At 31.5% G+C, this 21,361-nt stretch overlaps 2 protein-coding genes and 1 non-coding gene across 4 annotated transcripts; 1 reads left to right on the plus strand and 2 right to left on the minus strand.

Moving 5' to 3' along the window:
- The first annotated feature begins 5,992 nt into the window (after positions 1 to 5,992).
- LOC145955903 (uncharacterized) lies at positions 5,993 to 6,891 on the plus strand. Its single transcript, XM_083071322.1, has one exon. The coding sequence runs from the start codon at positions 6,099 to 6,101 to the stop codon at positions 6,636 to 6,638; it is 540 nt and encodes a 179-aa protein (XP_082927448.1). The 5' UTR covers positions 5,993 to 6,098; the 3' UTR covers positions 6,639 to 6,891.
- Positions 6,892 to 10,041: 3,150 nt separating this feature from the next.
- Positions 10,042 to 10,114, minus strand: TRNAE-CUC (transfer RNA glutamic acid (anticodon CUC)). Its single transcript has one exon. It is a non-coding gene; the product is annotated as a tRNA-Glu (tRNA).
- A 1,523-nt stretch (positions 10,115 to 11,637) lies between these two features.
- On the minus strand, positions 11,638 to 20,627 carry LOC109795446 (auxin response factor 8). 2 transcript variants are annotated; one of them, XM_020354964.3, is made up of 15 exons: positions 20,410 to 20,627; positions 19,977 to 20,051; positions 19,650 to 19,765; positions 19,396 to 19,494; positions 19,247 to 19,303; positions 18,990 to 19,145; positions 18,831 to 18,915; positions 17,945 to 18,035; positions 17,689 to 17,853; positions 17,481 to 17,603; positions 17,067 to 17,142; positions 16,029 to 16,176; positions 13,139 to 14,145; positions 12,870 to 13,060; positions 11,638 to 12,169 (listed from the first exon to the last, which is right to left on the minus strand). In XM_020354964.3, exons 2-15 carry the CDS (start codon positions 20,017 to 20,019, stop codon positions 11,998 to 12,000), a joined length of 2,529 nt encoding a protein of 842 aa, XP_020210553.1. In that variant the 5' UTR covers positions 20,020 to 20,051; positions 20,410 to 20,627; the 3' UTR covers positions 11,638 to 11,997. The 2 variants fall into 2 exon arrangements, with proteins under 2 accessions (XP_020210553.1, XP_020210543.1); XM_020354954.3 differs by having other exon boundaries at positions 19,977 to 20,627.
- Between the last annotated feature and the right edge of the window lie 734 nt (positions 20,628 to 21,361).

Consider the following 21,361-nt stretch of genomic DNA (forward strand, 5'->3'; position numbering starts at 1 on the left):
CCATTGTTTGTACTTTTGCTGTTGTTGTTCACTTGCAACCTTAATATGGCTTGGGCCTCTTCTGGAAGTGTGATGAACAAGGGGGTCATCACAGAACTCCGGGTGGTCTTTGCGGCAACTGTAGATGGCGACGTAGACCAAGTGGGAGCAGGCGAGGAATAAGAAGGCGATGATAAAGGGGGTGTTTAGTTGATTCTTAGGTGTGGAGAGTTGTGGAATGTAGAACATGTGGTATTGGTAGGAGCCGAAGGATTGGATCTCCGTCATGCTGCTGAATGTGTCGGAGGAACTGTTATGGATGGAGTAGGTTGTAATTATGAAGGTCTTGTAGGGACGCGCCATCGTAGCTCTGGCGGAGAGGATCAGAAATACCATCACCACCACCGTCTCTGCCATCGAGTGACGAGCCATAATAGGTTTCCTATCTTCAGTTTCCAGAGATTCCCACTTTCTATCACAATTCAATTCACCATTTTAATTTAAATCATCCTTCACAACATAACTGCTTTGACTCTTTCTTCTTTTAAACTATACATAGGTTTTAAGATCAAAATTCTGAAGATTCAGAAGTTTGACAATTTCTAAACACTTATAATTACTTTAAATTTTCTTAATTTTAGAGATCATTCATATCATATTATACACCTAAAATAACAATCTATTCTTCATGATTTAAAAAAAAAAAAAAAAAAAAAAAAAAAAAAAAAAATTACAACAAATTAGGATAAAAAGTCAAAAGTAGTTATAAAAGACTTTACTAAAAAACAAAAGTCTTGAAAGATAGTTTAATCACTAACTAATTTATTCTACAAAATTAAATCTCACTCGCATTGAACATATATGCACCATTTTTTTATTTTCGTTAATAATAATAATTACTAATCAGTAATTTAGTATCTTATTTTTTCTCTACACTCAATATGTTTCATCGATCCAATCCTTCATCCTTTTTACATTGTCGAGAAACCTTCCTCTAACTTCTTCTACCTTTCAAAGCTCGAACTTATCACTCCACACATACCCATAGGGTTATACTCTGTCCACTGCTCCTCCCTCTATGACCGTGCCAAGGACATTTGTAGTGTTGCCTTAGCCCTCCTCCTTACAGTTGCCATATATGACTAATCTCATTTATGATATATTGTAACTATTATCAACTCAAATTTTTATGCATAATAATAGTGTTTATTTTTAACAAGTTATAAATTTAGAATTTCTTGTAAAGTGAAAACTAAAAATATTACACAATCTTATATTTCTTTATTATTAACCAGTGAGATCCAGGTGTTTTCACATCTCTCTATATATATTTTATTTAAATAAAAAGTAACTTATCTATTGGTATTATTTGTTTTTTGAATTAATTTATTTATGATAATGTATTTTTTATTACATTAAATTTAATATTTATGATTAGTTTATTTATTATTATCTGTTGAAGTTTATAGAAATTTTAGTGTAATATTGCATAATTATAGTGTATTTTTATTATGATAAATTTGATATTTATAATTACAATATTTGTAAATAAATTCTACAAAAAAATTGACATGTTTTTATATATAATAGTAATATAGTAACCATGTTTATACTTTGAGGTTTGATTTGCTGGTGTATCAGTAATAATTACACTTTTGACTCATTTCGTTACAATTCCGGTTCATATTACTTAGCATGTCAGTTCATTTTTTTTTTTAAACAAAGTATGAGTTCATAGTAACATAATAATTAGGCAGTGCAACTGACGGACATAAAATAAATATTTTCAATAACAATATATAATTTATAAAGAAGGTATTATTTGATGCTTAATCTTTATTTTACACTTTTCTAACACTGACAATCAGCTTTAGAGTGTTTTTACAGGTTGTCAGACAGTCTCACTCTCATTGTTTCACTGGAATTGACTTTCATGAAAAATTCACCGAAAATTATATATTTTAATTATGAAATTACTGGTTCAAGTGGTGTTTGACATTAGATTAAATTATTATTTTAACTCTTAGAAATATTATATTGTTATATTAATTAATTTTAAAAACTAAGAAATTATTAAAGAAAATTAACTCATCAATCACATTAATCTATCCAAAATTTTAAAAATGTATATAGTATGCAATATTAACATGTGTTTTAAGATCAAAATGACTAGAAATTATAAAGATTATGAACTTAATTAGCTAAAATAATTGTAAATTGTTTTATTACTCACATGGAGAAAATTAAAATTAAAATCAAAAGAATAAAGATTTATATTTGACTATTTTGTTAGTAGGATTAAATTAGAATTTAAATCAAGAACATTATAATTAAAACCAAGAGAATAACATAAATTAGAATTAAAATTAATCACCGACTTTGTTGATAAGTTATATTGAGAAATCTCACTTGTTACTATCAATAATGTCTTTTATTTAATCATTCTTTTTATTTTTCATTTACAAGACTCATAAACTTATTTAAGATATTTGAATTCATTTTTAATTAGATCATAAGTCTTATTATAGTTTCTTCCTTCTTACTTGTTAAACAATTTATAATCTCAAATGAAAAACTTTAAAGAAAATAATAATTGATTCTATATTATCATACTGTAATCTAATAAAAATTTTACAAAAAAAAAAAAAAGTTAGACCAACACAGTGTTAGTGAATTAAAGATTAATTATATTTGTATTTAGCAATTCTCTATTATTCAAGAAACATTTCAAAAACATATTTGCCATCTCATTATCTTCTCTATTAGAAATTTAGCTACGTCATCACATACTTTAGTACATGTTTGATTTCTATTTTTAAATACAAGTTTTTCTTCTCTTTTCACGTTTAATTATAAATTTACGAAGAAATTACTATTTTTTCTTCCGGTTAAATGTGAAAAATTATGTTTTGACGTGGATAAAAACATTTGGTTTCACGTTTCGTAGGCGTAACTCACATAAACAACACGAAAATAAAACGCTACAATTTTTTACTTCCGCGTCAAATTGATTAAAACATAGATCGATTACGTGAATTCAGACATGCACTTACTCCAATATCTGAAACATATCCCTGCTAACACAAACATGCCACATCCAATCAACGCAAAAGCACCAAAGCTAGTAGTGCTCGTAAAAATTAGTGACGAACAAAGTAAAGCACTAGCAATAGTCAAGAGAGATGTTTCTTGTCCACTTTGCCCCTACATCGATTTTTGTGACTGTGACGACAACCTAGCTTGTTTTGCAGTACATTGCAAAGTCTTCACAATTATTCTTGAACAAATTGTAGCCACCAAATCTATTCTCAAGAAGAAACAAAGCGCGGTGATGGACATGTTTAGTTGGATCATCAGAAGGTGCAGTGTGGTGCAAGTGGTCCTTTAGCTTTGGCAAGAAAAATGCTGGTGAAACCCCATACTTAAATAGGTATAAGTAACCACATAAAGAAAACAATCCAAATAGGCCCGATCATCAGTCGGAGGGCTATTTTTGATCAATAAAGAACTCGGGTTTTGGCAGGTTCAACCCATGCGGGTTACGAGTTCATCGGTTGAGTTCATCGGTTTTATAAGCTTTCTCTAGTGTCACATGCTACCCTCTATCGTCACCCTTCGTCAGTCTCCGTCACTAATTTGTTGGGAGAAATCGCTGAGTTTCAAATCTCTACATTACCACCCTTGTCAACCAGAGTAGGGAACAAGGGGGCTTCTAAGTGACGGTAGCCATGGCAGGGAAAGATTGAAGAGAAGAAGATGTTTATGGAGTGAAGAAGAAGAAAGAAGAAGACGAAGTAACAGAAGATGGAACGGAGTGAAAAAGAAGAAAGAAGACGAAGAAAGAAGAAGACGAAGTAACAAAAGATGGAATGATGAAGACGAAGAAGATAAACGGTCGAATTCGAGATTATCGGATGAGAAAATTCTAACACCGAATCTGATCGTTCAAATCCGTTTAAACTCGAAAGCTGCATCTGAAAAAATCTAAAATACCTTAGAATCAATCCTCTTCATCCAACCTAACCGTCAGTTTCGAATTGGCTGGAAAATTTTGCCCGGGCCTAAATCCAAATACATGCAATGTAATGCCCTAAAAAAAACAAAAACTTATATGCAGACTCCCACTTAAGTTTCTCAAGATATAACAAGACCTTTCCATTATTAGATTGGAAATGTTGAACTAGTAAGTTTCTCAACAAAAATAATTTTTTAAATCATACATATACACATTTTAGATTATAAATTGTAAAATTTAATCAAAATACAAAAGAAAATTTTAAATGTTAAAAATGTAAATATATATATATATATAATAATAATAATATAATTTGTAATGTAAAAAGTTTGTAATAATATAATTATTGTAAGAAATTAATGTTTTTATATTTTATTTTAAAACTAATATAATAATTAATGTTTTATGATGTTTTTTTTTATATTAATGCATCGTTATATTATGTAGAAATATGTGGGAGGAAAATAATTATTTCAAAAGTTATTTCTTAATATATATATATATATATATACATATATATATATATATATATTGTATTTATACTTATATATAAAAAATAATTTCTTGTTTTTTTTACTTTTAAATTTTTGAATAATAAAAAATAATATTAAAAATTAATTAGTCTTATAAATATAAGATTCAAACTAGAATTAAGGTCTAAAGATTAGATGTAACACCCAATGATTCAATAAATATAGATAATTTTTAAATATTTTTAAATAAATAAACAATCACATAATGTTTCGAATTTACTAATATTTACCTATTATAAAATAAATAAATTTTGATAATCACTCAATTGATTTTTAATTTTATATTTGACATTATTTATTATCGTTAAATTTAACAAAATTTCTTCTTTCAAAACTTTTTGAAAAATAAATTTTTATTTTTATATCAATACTATTATCTTTAGAACAAAAAAATTAAAATTTAAAAAAAATAAATATATAAAAGTACGAAATACCTATTTTCCTACTAATTACTAGCAAGAAAAAGGCACTTCGTGCCTGCATTGTATTAAAAGAAAATAAATAAATAAAAAGGAAAAAATGAAAATTATTCATAAAAAAGGTAGTTATTGAAAATAGAAACCTAAAGTAGTTATTAAAAGTGATATCCCCATTATATATTAGTATTAGTATTAGTATAGATTTATTAGTTTCAAGTTCTTAAATTTGATTAAAAAATATTTTTTTTATAATTTTTTTAAAATAAAAGGGTATAATGGTCAAAAACAGTGGAGACCAAGGTAGTTACTGAAAAAGGTATCCACTTTATATATTAGTATAGATTTAGAACAAAAAAATTAAAATTTAAAAAAAATGAATATATAAAAGTACGAAATACCTATTTCCCTATTAATTACTAGCAAGAAAAAGGCACTTCGTGCCTGCATTGTATTAAAAGAAAATAAATAAATAAAAAGGAAAAAATGAAAATTATTCATAAAAAAGGTAGTTGTTGAAAATAGAAACCTAAAGTAGTTATTAAAAGTAATATCCCCATTATATATTAGAATTAGTATAGATTTATTAGTTTCAAGTTCTTAAATTTGATTAAAAAATATTTTTTTATAATTTTTTAAAATAAAAAGGTATAATGGTAAAAAAAAATGGAGACCAAGGTAGTTACTGAAAAAGATATCCCCTTTATATATTAGTATAGATTAATAAATGAGATTATTCTAGCTGATTTTCCCATTTTTAGATAATTTTATTTTTATAATTATCCATATACAAACTACATATTTTTTATTCTTTGTATAAATTTTACTTTAGAATCATTTTTATTTTTTATATGTAGTCATTATTATATTAATTTTTACTATTTTTTTTAAAATAATTTAGGAAAATACTTGACTCCTTTGTGATACTACAGATTTGTTGGATGAGACGGTTATTATGAGAGGGGTATCACCTATTTTGACTTGAGTTTTTTTTTTTTTTTAATTTTGAATAAGAAAATTAATTGACTTGTCCTTGGAAGCTACACCATTGGAAACTGACCACACGCAAACAAAAACGTTCACATTTTTCATCCATTTCTTATCTCCATTCTGACCCTTCTATTCTCTCATCAGTCATTTTTGGATTTCAATTTCATGATGTCTCGTCTCGCGATCGCCGTCGTGCTCGGCGCCTTCCTCCTCTCCCTCTCCGCCGCCCCCGCGACGGCGCGTCCCTGCAGGACCTTCATAATCTCCTCTTACTCCTTCCGCAACCCTTCCTCGAACACCTTCGCCACCATCACCGAGATCCGATCCTTCACGCCTCTCTACGTATCAGACAGCAACGACCTCTTCTTCCCCACCCGCCCCCGCATCGAAGCCGAGCGCGTCAACCCACGCGCCTCCCTAGGGTTTCCCTCGGCTTACGACTTCTCCTCCCTCCGCGACCGCACCAAGGACATCCTCAGCGTCGCCCTCGCCCTCCTCTTCGGCGTCGGCTGCGGCGCCCTCACCGCCGCCACCATGTACCTCGTCTGGTCCGTCTTCGCCACGCGCCACCACGACTACCGCGCCACCTACGACGACGACTCCTCCTCCGAGGACGACGAGATCCAAACCACCAAGAAGCTAGGCTACGTCCGCATTCCTGCCGCCGATTCCGCCGCCGCGCCACCGGCCAAGGGTTCGGTATGAAAATTCTTAAAGCTCTCAATATCCCTTCGTGAACGCGTGGATTGTTAATAATTATAGGTGAATTGAATAGGGGAAATGCCATATGTGTTTGTGTCTCTGGTTCTTCTGTGTTTACTTCTGAATTTCATGTATTTGCGTTGCTATAGTTCTAATTGGCAAACCCTCGTCTTTAGTGTGGTGTTGGTTTTATGTGTTGATTGTTTCAATGCTGAAGCCTTGGATATCCAATTAATCGTATTTATTTATTTATCTAGTCGCGTGTTTTCATTTTTCGTCATTGTGTTTTATGCAGGTTCTTGTGATGTGTGATTAATTTATTTATGTCAATTTCGTGTGTATTCGAGTGAGTGTTTGTGAATTCATTTGCCAAAAGTGATTCTGATTAGGATTGATTTTGAAGTGAACTGATTTATGTTCGAGGTGTTTGTAAATTGATTCTGTTTAGAATTGATTTTGATTTATGTTGGGTGTTTTTATTTTAAAAGCCAGTAAGTAGTATAATTTTGTCAGTATAAAATTCATTTTTTTGCAACACAAAATTTGCTTCAACTCAATCAATTTTGTGCCCGGAATCAATTAATTTTCTTCTTAAAACCGAACGTGTGTATAAAAATTAACATTTACCTTACCTAAACATGAAGCCAAATGAGGTACTTTATTTTGGGTAGAGTAAGTGTTACTCGTCTCAGGGAAAGAGTTCAATTCTGGGTAAAGGTTTTAGTGCTCTGGTACCATATTTTTGAAGTAAAAAGATGGATAAGTTACTGTTTCTAGTTGGTTTGTTCCTTTTTTTTTTTTTTCCTTCCCTGAGTTTCTTTCTGTATTATTTTGCATCCATTGAACTAAGGTTGTCAAATTCGAAAGTTTACATTAACTTATGAAGCTTTTGTAGACTTGAGTCGTAGGCTACTCTCTTACTAGTAATAAAAAATATTTCAACTGTATAAATATTATTAAAAAAATACTAAAAAAAACCTATTAATGGCATAAATACATATAACATAATACTCTTAACACAATAATAATTCAACATTTCAACTCTGTAAGTAGTTAGTTCCTTTTTGGATGTATATTTGGGGTGAAAAATTTTCTTTACTTTATTTTCTAATACTAGTGATGTAATTGGTGTCTATACATTATAATTTTAGGCGGCTGGATCTTCTACTTCTTTTTGAAAAATAGTTATGGATGTATGTAACAAACTTTATATGTATAATAAAGATATGACTTACCTTAAGTTCTTGCATATAAAGTTATATATCTTTTAAATTATCATACTCCTTTAATTATGCTTATTTTTCCGATAAAGATTTAATCTATCAATATATTTTGGAAAGTGAAATTGTAATAATTCTAACATAATACTCTTAACACAATAATAATTCAACATTTCAACTCTGTAAAAAGGTCAAGTAGTAAACTACAATAATAAAGTGTTTTAGCATATTAGTACTAAATAAGATTAAACTACATAGATGATCAAATTATATATAATTTTGTTAAAACATTAGTTCCTAAAGTGAAAATATTTCAAAAAAAAAATTAATTTCTTCAAATCATTTTAGTCATTGTAAAACACTAACACTATGGGGTCAATGGGGTAAAAATTGCATTTGATTTCAAATTCGCTTCTTAATTCGAGAGTTTATTACAGTTTACAATAGTTTAAAGAGTTTATCTGAGTTTACCAGGAAAAGAGTTTGTTTGAGTTAACTCCTTTTCTCTAATTAGGATCTTAAACTCATTGTTGTTATGAGTTTACTAGTTCACTTTAGGATTTGACAACCTTACATTGAACAGTCTGGGGTTGTGTATTTTTATTCATGTCGTTGAAATCAGGGGGCTTTTATTCTAATATTTTAGGAGCAAATGTTGAAGCTTGTAGGTAAAGAGTTAAACTAATTGAACTTTTCGATTCAATTCACTGAATTTCTGCTTTTGCTATGTAACTTGTGAAAGTATTGGGTTCGAGAGGTGTTTGCAGATGCTATCTGGTTTTCTGCCAGATTTTGAATTAATAACTGGAATTATAAAAATTTTAAAAAAAATTAGTTAGAGAAGTGGTGACTGGCGAGTAACTGTTATGAAAACGTAAGTATTGTGAATGTGAAGTCTAATTGTAGCATGTATACTAGGTCATTGGCCTCTAAAACAACGAATAGACCGTAGTACATGATGGAATTGTTGTTAAACATAATGGTGTATTTAGTATAATAGGGGTTTGTTGAGGTTATGATTTTATGTTGAAGGCCCTCCTTTTTAATTCATGTGCAGCCTTTTTAAGTCAGTAAAATATAATACAAGAATGAAATAGGAGCTATATGTTGATGTTCGGATTTTTGGAACATTATTACGAGGATCGATCAATTCATGCTGTAGAATACTACAGCAATGTAGCGAAAAAAACCTGCATGGTAGCACTAGTATCTTTCCAGCAAGGCTCTACTGAGTGGAAAAAATACTAATCAACTTTGTGATTTTTTGTTAAAGCTAAACGTGCTAACCTTTGATTTTCAGTTCTTCTGTAGAAGCAAAATAAATCATCAACATCAAACATATAATACTCGTTTCCTGTTAGATTTTATTATTTTATAAACAGCATAATAATAATGTGAATAGCGGAAAATAATGCCTTCGTTACATTTCATAAAAACCTCAATTCAATTTAGTTGGTACTACTTTGTTGTTATAATAATAGGAAGGGATGATCGAGTGTTTTTCTGATTTAATTTTATTTTCTAAAACAAGGGGAAATTTTCCAATATGAAACTATTTTTATGCGTCATGGTTGGTGCTCTAGAAATTATTGACATTGACCACTTCAAATTATACTGATATTGTGTCCGAAAAATACATAAATACGAGTATGAAAACTGGACATGTTCGTGTGATTTCATCAAGCCTTATGAATTATCTTCTTAATTTACCCATGCGATTATTGACTTAGTAACTTTTCTATATTTATGTTTTACTCTCTACCTATAACAGAATTATACGGACTAATAAGTAATTTAGCTGATTTTATTACTTTTATAAAACATAATACTAATTTTACCTTTCTTATTATTAAATTATATTGTACTTATTATTAAATATTTTTTTGGGTGAATATACTTATAAAATTATTATTAGAGTTGAAATTTTACACTACAAAATTTATGCACCAATACCAATAAAATTAATAAATGTAGATGGAATTTTACAAAGAGCTATTATTTTTCTAAAAATTGTCTTATAATAAAGACCGAATTGGAGTGCGGCAGACATTCTTTCAAGAGACATTTGGGTGGACAATTAATATCAGACATGGTATAAAAAATGCATTTTTACAAGTAAGTTATCATAAAACTATATACTTGAATAACACAACTAAACAACTTTTTTTATTAATAAAAACTTAGGATTCCGTTGCCGGGACTTGAACCCGGGTCTCTCGGGTGAGAGCCGAGTATCCCAACCAACTAGACTACAACGGACTTGCTGACTGTCATGCTTTTAAAATAATCTTTAGCAATTTTTTATTAGAACTGTTAAAAAAAAGTTTCATAATGCTGTCTATTTGAGACGAGCCAGAAACAAACAATATAGCCCAGTTATAAACTAAAACTATTTTTTTTATTTGTGAAAATGCAATAATTGATATATTGGCTTAATTGCATTGTTATTACTTTCATAATACAATTCTGTAATTTTGGTCTCTAGATTTTAAATGAACAATTTTAATTCCTTAAATATTGCATAATTGTTATATTAAAGAAATCAAAAACATTTAAATTTAATATATTTATATTATTTAATATTTATATTTATTAATTTCATAATTGGTATGTTTATATTATTTTAACGAGATTCTTATATTAATAATACTATTGCTAATTATACTAAACTGAATGTTATATTAATAACCCTACTGGAAATTACACATTATTTTGCTATTTACAAAAAGAAACGATGAAATTCTCCCCCACCCCCAATGTAAAAACCAGATGTAATTGTGCTAAAAATAAAAGGCCAGATAAAATAAGCACAAACCATATTGAAGACTGAACTCGTGAAAGTAAAAAATGATAAATGAAGCATTTTTATGGGAAGACTCAACATAAAGGAAAGTAAACAGAAAACATTCTTTTTTATCATCTTTTGGTTTCCTTCTTAACGTTTATTTTTTCTTCTAACATATTTTCTTATTAGCCGTCATTCATAACAATTTTCGTATAAAATCCTTCATACCAAAAATTTGTGATATGCCATAATCCAACAATAATACATAGCCAACAATTTTTGAGTAGTGAGGATCTATTGGAAAAAATACGTTAGTATATCTCTAAACCTTTGGGAATTTTTTATTTGATCCATAAATTAAAAAAATGTAATTGGACCCTGATCTTTTACAATTCTATGTAATTTGATCACTGAAATTAATAAAAACACCACAAATTGTTACTTTTGTGAAGGTTAAGTCACTATAATTTATTATTAACTCTTAAGAACTCATTTACAAGTAGAAAATATATAGAAGATTAAGAACCAATTATGAATATCAAGTTATAAAACTTAATTAGATTTTTTAAAAAAGTTTAGAGACTTGTATTAAAGAAAAAAAAAAAGACTTTCTCAAACAAAAAAAAACATGGTAACTAAAAAATTAGTTAGCATTATTTAATTTTACAAAAGCAACCCATTTACCTAAACCCGTCATTAGAACTAAATAAATTAAATAAATAAATAAAAACAAGACTCATTAGAAATACAATATCAATTAAATTAGGAAATATTTTGAAAATGACATCATTAAGACCAACATTAACTTTTATTTTTACTTTACTTATTTGCTAGAAGAGGGAGTATTAGTACAAAGTTCAACACCAACAAAACAGTAATTTTTTATAGAGCATTGACGAATAATGCTCAACCCTGCACAAATTACAAACAGCAGAGTAGCATCTAAGAGACATTTCAGAATGGTTTCAATGAAAATATAAAAATACAACTCATCCAATTGAATTAAAAGTTCGACCACTTAGCTGGGAAAAAAGAAGTAATTGCATTGTAGAATACAAAGACAGCTCAAGCATAAACAGCCTCCTCTAGTTTCCTATTTAGAGTACATTAGTTCATGCAAAAGTTTAATCACATACTCTAAAATAGCTGTAACACTAACTCTAGCCTGCAGTGCCCCAAGTTCAAATTGGCACAGAAGCATGTCCTAAGTTTCTTTTTTTTTATATCATAAATGATTAAATGTATACTTTCTTCAATGCTGATAGAAATAATAAAGATGGCGAAAAGGGGTAACTGATCATACACAACATGTTCCAACCTTAGTAATAAACGTGTAGAAATACATGTTTCAATAATCTCAGTACTCAAGTGAGCCAATAGATGGTGGTCCAGAAACAATGTCCTGAGATTCAGCACCATTTAGCCTTTGTCCTGAACTTAGTGCAAGGGATTCTACTGCTTGTTCCCCCATTTTCTGAATGTCTTCAGGTGAAAGTATTTTGATATACCAAACATTATTGACAAATGATCTACAAGATGTAAAACACACCAATGAAGAAAATGTCAACAAACATGAACCGAGTGTAGCATGCTTTTTAATTAAAAAATGATTTAATACATTATTTGGTTCCTGAAATTTTTGGAAAATTTCAATTAGTCCCTAAACTAAAAATAATTGTACTTAAATCTGTCCTCTTTCTATATTTTTGTAATTTAGTTTTGGAGTAAGGAATTCATTTGCAATGCATGAAATTTCACAAAATATTATTTATATCTTCTTACTTGAACAACCACATTAAATTGGCATTCCATATTATCATTCATCACGTGCATCAAGTTTTAATCCCTACTGGCTAAAATTCCCTTATAACCTCCCTAATCATAAAATTTTGGAATAGTAAAGAATTTTTACAGGTTGAGATTAAAACATGATATATATAGATGATGATATGGAATACAAATCTGATATGGTTGTTCATAGATGATGACATAAAGAATATTTTGTGAAATTTCACAAATTGTAAATGATTGCTTAACCCTAAGGACTACATTACATAAATATAAAACATAAGGACTTAATTACAAAAAAAAAATTAGTTTAAAAACCTAATTTAAAGTTTGCTAAAAAATTCAGGGACCAAATGATATATTAAGCATTAAAAAATCAAGAATGGAATATTTCAATCACAAAGCAAGTTCATTGAGCAAAAAACTAGTAATAGTACTTACTCCCACGGATCGTCTCCAAGGAGAAGAACATCATTCTCCCTGTCAACGAACACAAGCTGCCAGCCTGATCTAAGAGGGTCTTCTAACTTCCCCTCAATTCCAAACATCTGACCCAACTCCTCGCGAAGTTCATGATAGCTGCTGAACCGGGATATGTTAAGTGAGCGCCCAACTGACCCTGATTTGTAAACCTGTGGAATGACAATTCAGCAACACGATTAAGTGAAAATATGGGGCAGAAAAAGCTGCAGAATACTTAAAAAGCATACCTTGACAAAGGTTTGAGACTGGTTTTGTGGGTCAACGTGCCCTACACTTTGCAACAACTCAGATGTATCTTGCATGCATCCATATAGAGAGCCCTGAAAGCCAGACTCCCCTAATGGCATTGTTGATGAATTAGTGTCAGCAGACGAGGTGGTGTAACCAGGGACCGTGGTGGGAAGGAGAAGGCCAGATGAATCAATATTGACGCCAAAGAGTGTAGGATTTTGGGCATCTGAATTACAATGTGGTAGCACCATTGCAGAATCTTTTCCAGAATATTGTGCATGTGACATAGTGCTTCCATAAGCATTGACCTGACCAGGTGCATACTTTTGGGTCCACTGTTGTTGGGGTAATTGTTCGGTCAGCAAGGACTGTCCGCTCCTTGATAAGTTCAAGAGACTGCCACTTCCTTCAGGACAAAGTGAACTAAGCATGTTTTGTCCTGGGGAAACCGAAGCCGGGAACTTCATGCTCGCATCCAAGAAATCCGGTTTCGAATACGATGGTGAAGGAACACCAGAGTGTTGTCTCTGATGGAGCTGATCACCTGGAATTAAAAGCGTGTCTTGAAAAGTATGTTGCTGCTGTTGCACTTGGACTTCTTGATTGTTGTGTGGTTTCTGAAGGAGGTGCTGAGAAAGGTTCTCAGTCATCATATTGGCTTGTGGCTGCAGCAAGTTGGAAGACGCCGATTGTTGAATTGTTTGTTGCTGCTGAAGTTGCAAAGGAGAAGCATTGTTGTTTCCTGATTGTTGAAGGTAGTGGAAAGGCTGTTGAAAGTTCATCATTTGTTGCTTCATGAGATATCCACTACCTAGGTTCTGCAAGCCAGCTGCCAACATAGCTTGGTACTGTTGATTCTGATCGTTTCCAAGTAAAGATGGATCCAGTCTCTGCTGCATCCAGGGCAACATACCAGCTCCTTGAAAATTCAGAGAGTTGAGACCTTGGTCTACATGTCCACCTCTCAGCCACATTAGTCCATTAGCTGCTTCATCTCTACCATCTGTAACAAGATCATTAGTGAAGAAAGGAGGCAGAAGAAAACGCTAAAAACAACCATATCATTCGCTTGGAAAGAGAAGGGATGAATGACACAACACCACCTAAATGTGGATTAACAAGCAAATCTAAATCTAATCCGTGTTATGTACATAAATTGAAGAAATATGAAAACTAGAAAACTAATATGGCTAACTTGATTTCCATTTATAATAAACTAGTATTTTAGACTGTGCAATGCATAAGCTAAATGTTATTTATTATGTATAACTAAAATTTATGATAAATTAAATATACAAATAAAAATTATATCTGAATATATAAATTATATTTAAAATTTGAATAAAAAGACATTTTTAACCATATTAATTATATTTTAAATTTATGATAAATAATTTATATTATGACATAAGATTATTTTTAATTATTGATAATTTATTTTAAAAATATTATAATTTATAAATAAACATGATAAATAAATAATAAATTAGATAAAAAAAGTTTAAAAAAATCTCTACAAAACCCTTTCATTAAAAAAATGTCTAAAAACACTCTTATTAAAGAGAAGTCCCTAAAAGTGCTCTCATACAATACAGTCATTCATGTTTAATATATAGAGGTTGATTGTGAGAAAACATAATAATCTGAACATTTGTAACATACACATACATTTTGTCACAAAAATATCAAAAATAAATCATATTATGTTTGGTAGAAGGAAGAGACTATAGAAAATGTAAAACTTTCCCTCTAATGAGTGGAGAAAAGGAGAAACGTAAATATAAACTTAAAATATCAATATTTATCAAAAAAAAATCACTCCAAACCTAGATATTTAAGATAGAGAAAGAAGGATTTGACTAAGGATATTTAAGGCTGTCTCAGTAAGTTTAAGCATTCAATGGTCCAGTCCAGTCTAAAGTTTTGAATAGAAAAGATCCAAAAAAGGATAGGAATAGGATATGTCTTGGATATGTAACACAATACAGATAAGCATACTAGATATTAGATACACAAGCCAAAATGCTGATATTTAGGATACTTGCTGCCTAGATCTCACTAGGAATAATTTCATTTTTTTACTAAAATTTAAACAATTAGTTACTTAACCAGTACGATACACGTGCCTCCACATGGGTGATTTGGCTGCTTTTGCATGTTTTATAAGCAAGTAAAATATATATTTAATTTATAAGGTAATTTCTATTTAAGAAACAATGCTTGTGGTTAACTTATGAAACAAGCAATGTGTAAAGTTATATCTATTTTGAGGAATGCTAGCAATACATTTGTCTTAACACACTCCTTATTGGTTAAAATTTATTGAAAACTACAAAATTAGGATAGAGTCTTTAAATAGGATGTGGAATCCATTAAATTTTGTGTTTTTCAATAAACTTCAACCAATTAGAATGTGTTTAAAAGAGTGCTTTGCTAGCATTTTTCATCTATTTTTAATGAGAACATAACAATAAAATGAAAATCTTTGGGTAGCAACACACTCCTTCTAACATACTTCTACTATTGCTTAAAAATTTGTTGGAAACTACAAAATCATAAATGAGGCTCATAAATATAAAGTGGAACACATAAAATAATGTGATTTCCAATAAATTTCAACAAACAATAAAAATTGTGTTCAAGAGTGTTTCATAGAACTGAGTTGCTAGCATTTCTCAAAAGGCAATTCATTGCCCCATCCAAATCCCCAAAAAAAAAACTCTTAACTGTTTCGGGAGGATACATATTCTCAAACCTAGAGATCCTCCTATTTGGGAGAAAATCTCCTTTTATTAAAAAAAAATTATGTTGTATATTACTAACTTATTGTTAATTAGAATGAAATCTATAATAAAAAAAAAGTAAGCACGGAGAAAAAAAAAATACCATGCAAAGATGAGGTGCCAGGATGCCATGGACGTTTCAGTCTGAGGGGAAATAATGATGGATACATCGGGAATGTTGTTAATGGCTCAATTTCCCATAGAGACACTCGGGGTTGTCTCTCTCCAGCTGTTGATTCATCCCAACCAACCTATCCACAACAGAATAAAGGATTAAGCAATAGCAATTCTTTTAAAACATCTAATGAAATCAAACCCTGAAATCTTAAAATGCTGTCACTGTAGATCAGTCTTCTGGGACAATCACAAAGGAGCATAGTGTTATGCCTAACATTCCTTATTTATATAATAATAATAATAACAACAACAACAACGATAACAATAACAATAATCAGAAATCAGTAAAACAAGTTAACACATGAATCATGATAAGAAGAAATGCGAAATAACCTAAATATGCATCTATAGTTCCCTGTGCATGAGACAAATAACAATAAATTGAAATGGCTTTTCAAAAATAAATAAATAAAATTGTTCATAGCATTCAAAGTTCAAACAACACTTCTCTCAATTTAATGTTCATTTAATAAGGCAGTACATAAGCCCTTGATTGATAGTATAAAATGTTTTTCATTTTAATGATTGAATATTCAAAATTTGACAAGCTCCAATGCATCGTAGGGTATTTCAACTAATAGCTGAATAATAAAGGCAACTAAGACTACAGAAAAGATGCAGTACTCACTACTCAGACACACTGCAATAAATCTCATGGCTTAATTTTTTTTTTGCTAGGCAAAAGTGAATAATATTAAAAAGGGAGTACAAGGGGAAATCTCATGGCTTAATGAGAAGAAAGAAATACCAAATAAATTATATGAAACACGATTAGATATTATGATTAGTATGGAGAAGCGCATTCTTCAAACATGGTCAGTTATCTAAAATGACTACATCCATATGCACAGTCTATATAACAAGATGTGTAATTGCAAAGTGGCATTAAATTTTACACAATAACTAAAGGTACTCTATATGCTGCCATATAGTCTTTTGAATACATTACAATGTGTTTCCTTACCTTGACAGAACGCCAATGAGAATTCGGCCATCGAACAGAATCCAAATCACTTATGCCAGTTATTGTACCCATATACCTGCAAAAACAAAGATGACACAATGATAAGAAAAGGAAAAAAAGAATAATATCTTTCCACTAAGTCTCCACTCTCCACTGTCTTCAGATGGCAATTTGCAAACCTTCCATTTTTTGTCTCATTTACAAAAATAAAAAATAATAATAAATGCACATGACATTTCAACCATTTTACAAGCAAAGGCAAGCTATTTCTATCTTGATGTTTCTTAAAGGCACAGAGTCTCATAAGCATGACTATCTTAACTGGTCTAAGGGTTGGATTAAATATCTCTAGATATTCAAGAACAAAAATATTACAGTTGCTTAAGGAAAAAAATAACTGATGTGTGCCAATACCTGCGGACACTTGACTCTTCAGTTTCAAAAAGCATCCTGAAACGCATACCAACAGAAATACGTGTATGGTACACAGCTTTGATATATTTCGAGAGTGGTATGACAAACTCAGATGGACTAGCCCTGCCGATGATGTAACTGTTAAAATAAGCATTCTAATTTCCTATGGAGAAGTATCATAAGTAGAAAGTTTGACAACATTCACAACCTTGGATTGTAGAACACAGTAAAACAGCTATTAGTTGCTGCAGCATGGGCAGCGGCTGCAAGAAGTCCAATGTGCATGCTATCACTGGATAGAACTGATGATGGCATTACAGTTTGTGGTCGATTGGCACGACGTATTCCTAGAAGAAGCTGATTCTTCTCATTCCTAGAAGTAAATGTACATAGGAAAAACATTAAAAGAATCAATCTGCAGCATTCAGGGGGTAAGAAAAGGTTGCTTAAAGAGGTAAAAGTACCATATGAAAAGCACAGAATCTCCAGCAACAAGTCTCTTGGCACTAACAAATATACTCCAGCCTGTAGTAAGAAGATGCCGTTTTGGCTGTCCTGAAATAAAAAGAATGCAGCAGGCACACCAGTAAGTAGAAAAAATACCATTGAGCTAATAGTTTGTGATCATGTATAAGGTAGAACAATTATTCATAACACAAGCACACATCTCTAACTTAACAATTGTGCACTTAAACTTAAAAGATTTGTTTAATGCTTCTGTTCTAGTAGAATGAATGACTTTGAAATAAAAAAAATAATTAGGCAAATTCATGGCTTAATTTAAAACAAGGAAATGAAAGGAATCATTTAAAATAGTCGAGGTCAGCTAATTGAGTTTCTGAAAGTTGATATTAGAATATAGAATCTAATCTTGAAGCTGATGGATTTGCATACACATCAGTTAAATTCATGAAAACTACAGAAGGAAAATCTAGCGAGTAGTAGTTATCAAGACATATCTGACACAAGTACAAACAGGAGGCTTCCTAGATCATAGTGATTTAAGATAGGTGACATTAAACTGCAATCCCCTGCACTCTTTCAAAGTTTTTAAATAGGTCCCCCCCCCATAGTTTAAAAATTATAAAGGTGCCTAATTTCAATCATTTTTAATTGAGTCCTGTAGGGACCTGACAATAATCTAGATTCAGGGACCACATTGAAAACATTTTTAAAACTAAGGACCTACTTATAGTTTTTAACCTAAAAGAACTAATTTAAGATATACTAGACAGTGCTGACTAATAAAGTGTCTTGCCTCAAAATCTTAAGCAAAAGTCCCTAATTCACATAATAAACTAACAACTGACAAATCATTAGACTTAAATCCACAAGAAACTAGAATCCTACCCCGAAAAATATGTCGAAATTTCCACTCAACATCATGGAGATCCCTAGCAATAAGCTCCTGTGCCGGTGGTTGCTGTGAGAAATCCTGTATAGCACAGATATAAGATAAATGCATCTATACCCAACCAGTGTCAAACACAGGCAAAATATGAACCCTACCAGCGGAGGGAAAACTTTCTCAGCTGCACGACGAGGAACAGAGAATCCCCCATGTGTGCTGGTGTCACTGGCTGTTAATGTCTTGCAAAAATAGTTTGATGGCTGCTTACTTGGAATCCCCAATTCCATAGGAAGAAATGTATCCTTCTGCTCTTGCTATATCAAAAGTTAAAAAAGAAACGTTAGTTCCAGAATCATAAAGATTAAAGAGAGGGTCACAACCCACAAATCAAGCTGATCAAAGAACAACATGATACCGGGGTCAACGGCTGCAATGTCATTTGAGCATATACTTCATCTGTTTCAATATCTGCCTGAAAATTAACACATGCTCCAGTTCACTGAGTTTCCTCTACTATACCTCAACCATCATATATGACTAATAGAAAAAACATAATATACCCACATGCATTGTGACATTATGAAGTTGGCAAATCAACTGGGGTGGCAGGCTAGGATAATTGGGAATGTGTCCATCAATTTCTCTATTAGTTGTGGCAGCAACCTGGAATCCACATTCAGCACATTCATCTCAATTTACATTTATAGAATCTAGTGAATTGGCTTGAACCTCAAGTTTTTAATAACATTCTGTATCTTCTGTATTATGCAAATTGACACAATCAAAAGTAGAGTAAGTAGTTAACAAAAAACAAAAACCTGCTCACTATGACCCTGAGGGAAGTAAACCACACGAGTCCCAGCAGTTGGTAGGGACACTAAGGGCCCCGCGCATGCATGCCATAGCTCAGAATTCAGACACTTCTTCTCCCCTCCTATCATCATTACTCACACATCAAATTATAAAAAAGAGAAAAAGAAAACAAAAAACTTACTAGCATGTTCAAGCAACACAAAAGGGGCATGAAAGGGACACCTAACATTTATATACATGTATGACAAGAAGCCAAACTAAGAGCACTGAATGTTAGCTCAATTTAACAAAAATAAAAAGGTAAAAAGAGATAATTAGAATATAATGGATACCTTCATGTCCCTGCTGCCCCAACCCTGATGTTGAGAGCTTCATATCATCAAGCTTTACCTTCTTTTGTTTTTCTCCTTTACACAAAGACACACTAGCATATATATCAACCAATCACATAAACACATAAAACCCTAGCTCAAAGCCACTACCCTCAATTTGCTTCAAGCCATTGCATAAGCATTCCCCAACATCCTCCTCCACCATGATGCCAATGCACTCACTCCATAGTCCACACCCAGAAACACAGCAACCTTAAGAAAATCAAACAAAACCCAAATCCAAACACCACAACATCCCAACAAACTCACAAGCACCCCAGAAACAAAACAGCCCTCCACACTTCCAACAAGAAGCAAAAATTTGTTTTTTTTTTTTTCCCACTCCTTTTTTTGGCAAATTTCAAAGCAGAAAGCAAACCCAATTGTAGTTAACCTGCTGCAACGGTGGCACGTTCTCCGAGATCGCCATGAAAGCTGAGAATGAAGTGTGGTGTTGAAACTAAAGGCTCTCTTTTGTGGCCTATCACTTTCGATTGAGACCCAAGTCAGGATTTTTGGCTTTGAACCAATGCTTAGAGAGAGAGAGAGAGAGAGTGTGAGTGTGTGAGTGATGAGAGAGGAGAGAGAAAGTGACAGAGAGAGAAAAATAAAAGAAGGGTCTTTGCCATATATAAGGGGGTCCCGACCGAGCTGGACATGGTGCAGTAGAGAGAGAAAGCGTAGGAGAGAGAAAATCCATGTTAGAGGGTTATGGGCTGATGAAGCAATCTCAGCCGTTGGATCTTCCGTACTTGAAAATCTGGAGCGTTGATTTGGAGTGATGTGACAGCAGGCATGTGCCACCATCCTTCACCGGTCGCTGTCAGAAGTACGGAGTATTGAGAGAAAAATATTAGTACCATAAAATAATTGTTTGTTATTATTATTATTATTAAATATTTTTCGAAAAATAAAATATCTGTGAGAAAAGAGAGAGAAGGTAAGCGCGTGCTACGCAAATGGATGTGAAGGGTAATAAGTAGAAGAAAAAGTTAAAAGCAAAGAGATTATCATCATTCAAAGCTATGTATTCCTTAACCACTTTTCTCCAATTTGCTACAACGCATGAAGAATGGAACAGATGAATAAATATATATATTATTTTACCTTTTTGTTTTTTTCTTAGTTCGTCTTTAATTTAGTTTGTTTAAAAATAACACCAGCATTTTTTTTAACAAGTTTTAATAAAATTAAACATTTTTAAAGATTTTTTTTTTTAACAAGGCTAAAGTGTGTTGTTATAATGACAGTTGAAATTTTAGTAACAGTTGGAGATTCTATATTCATCAATAATGTGGCTAAATAACATATATTATTAGGGCACACTAGCTTAAAGTTACTATCCT

The sequence above is a fragment of the Cajanus cajan genome, chromosome 3 (genome assembly GCF_000230855.2).
Source record: "Cajanus cajan strain Asha chromosome 3, NIPB_CcT2T_4, whole genome shotgun sequence".
NCBI classification, from domain to species: Eukaryota; Viridiplantae; Streptophyta; class Magnoliopsida; order Fabales; family Fabaceae; genus Cajanus; species Cajanus cajan.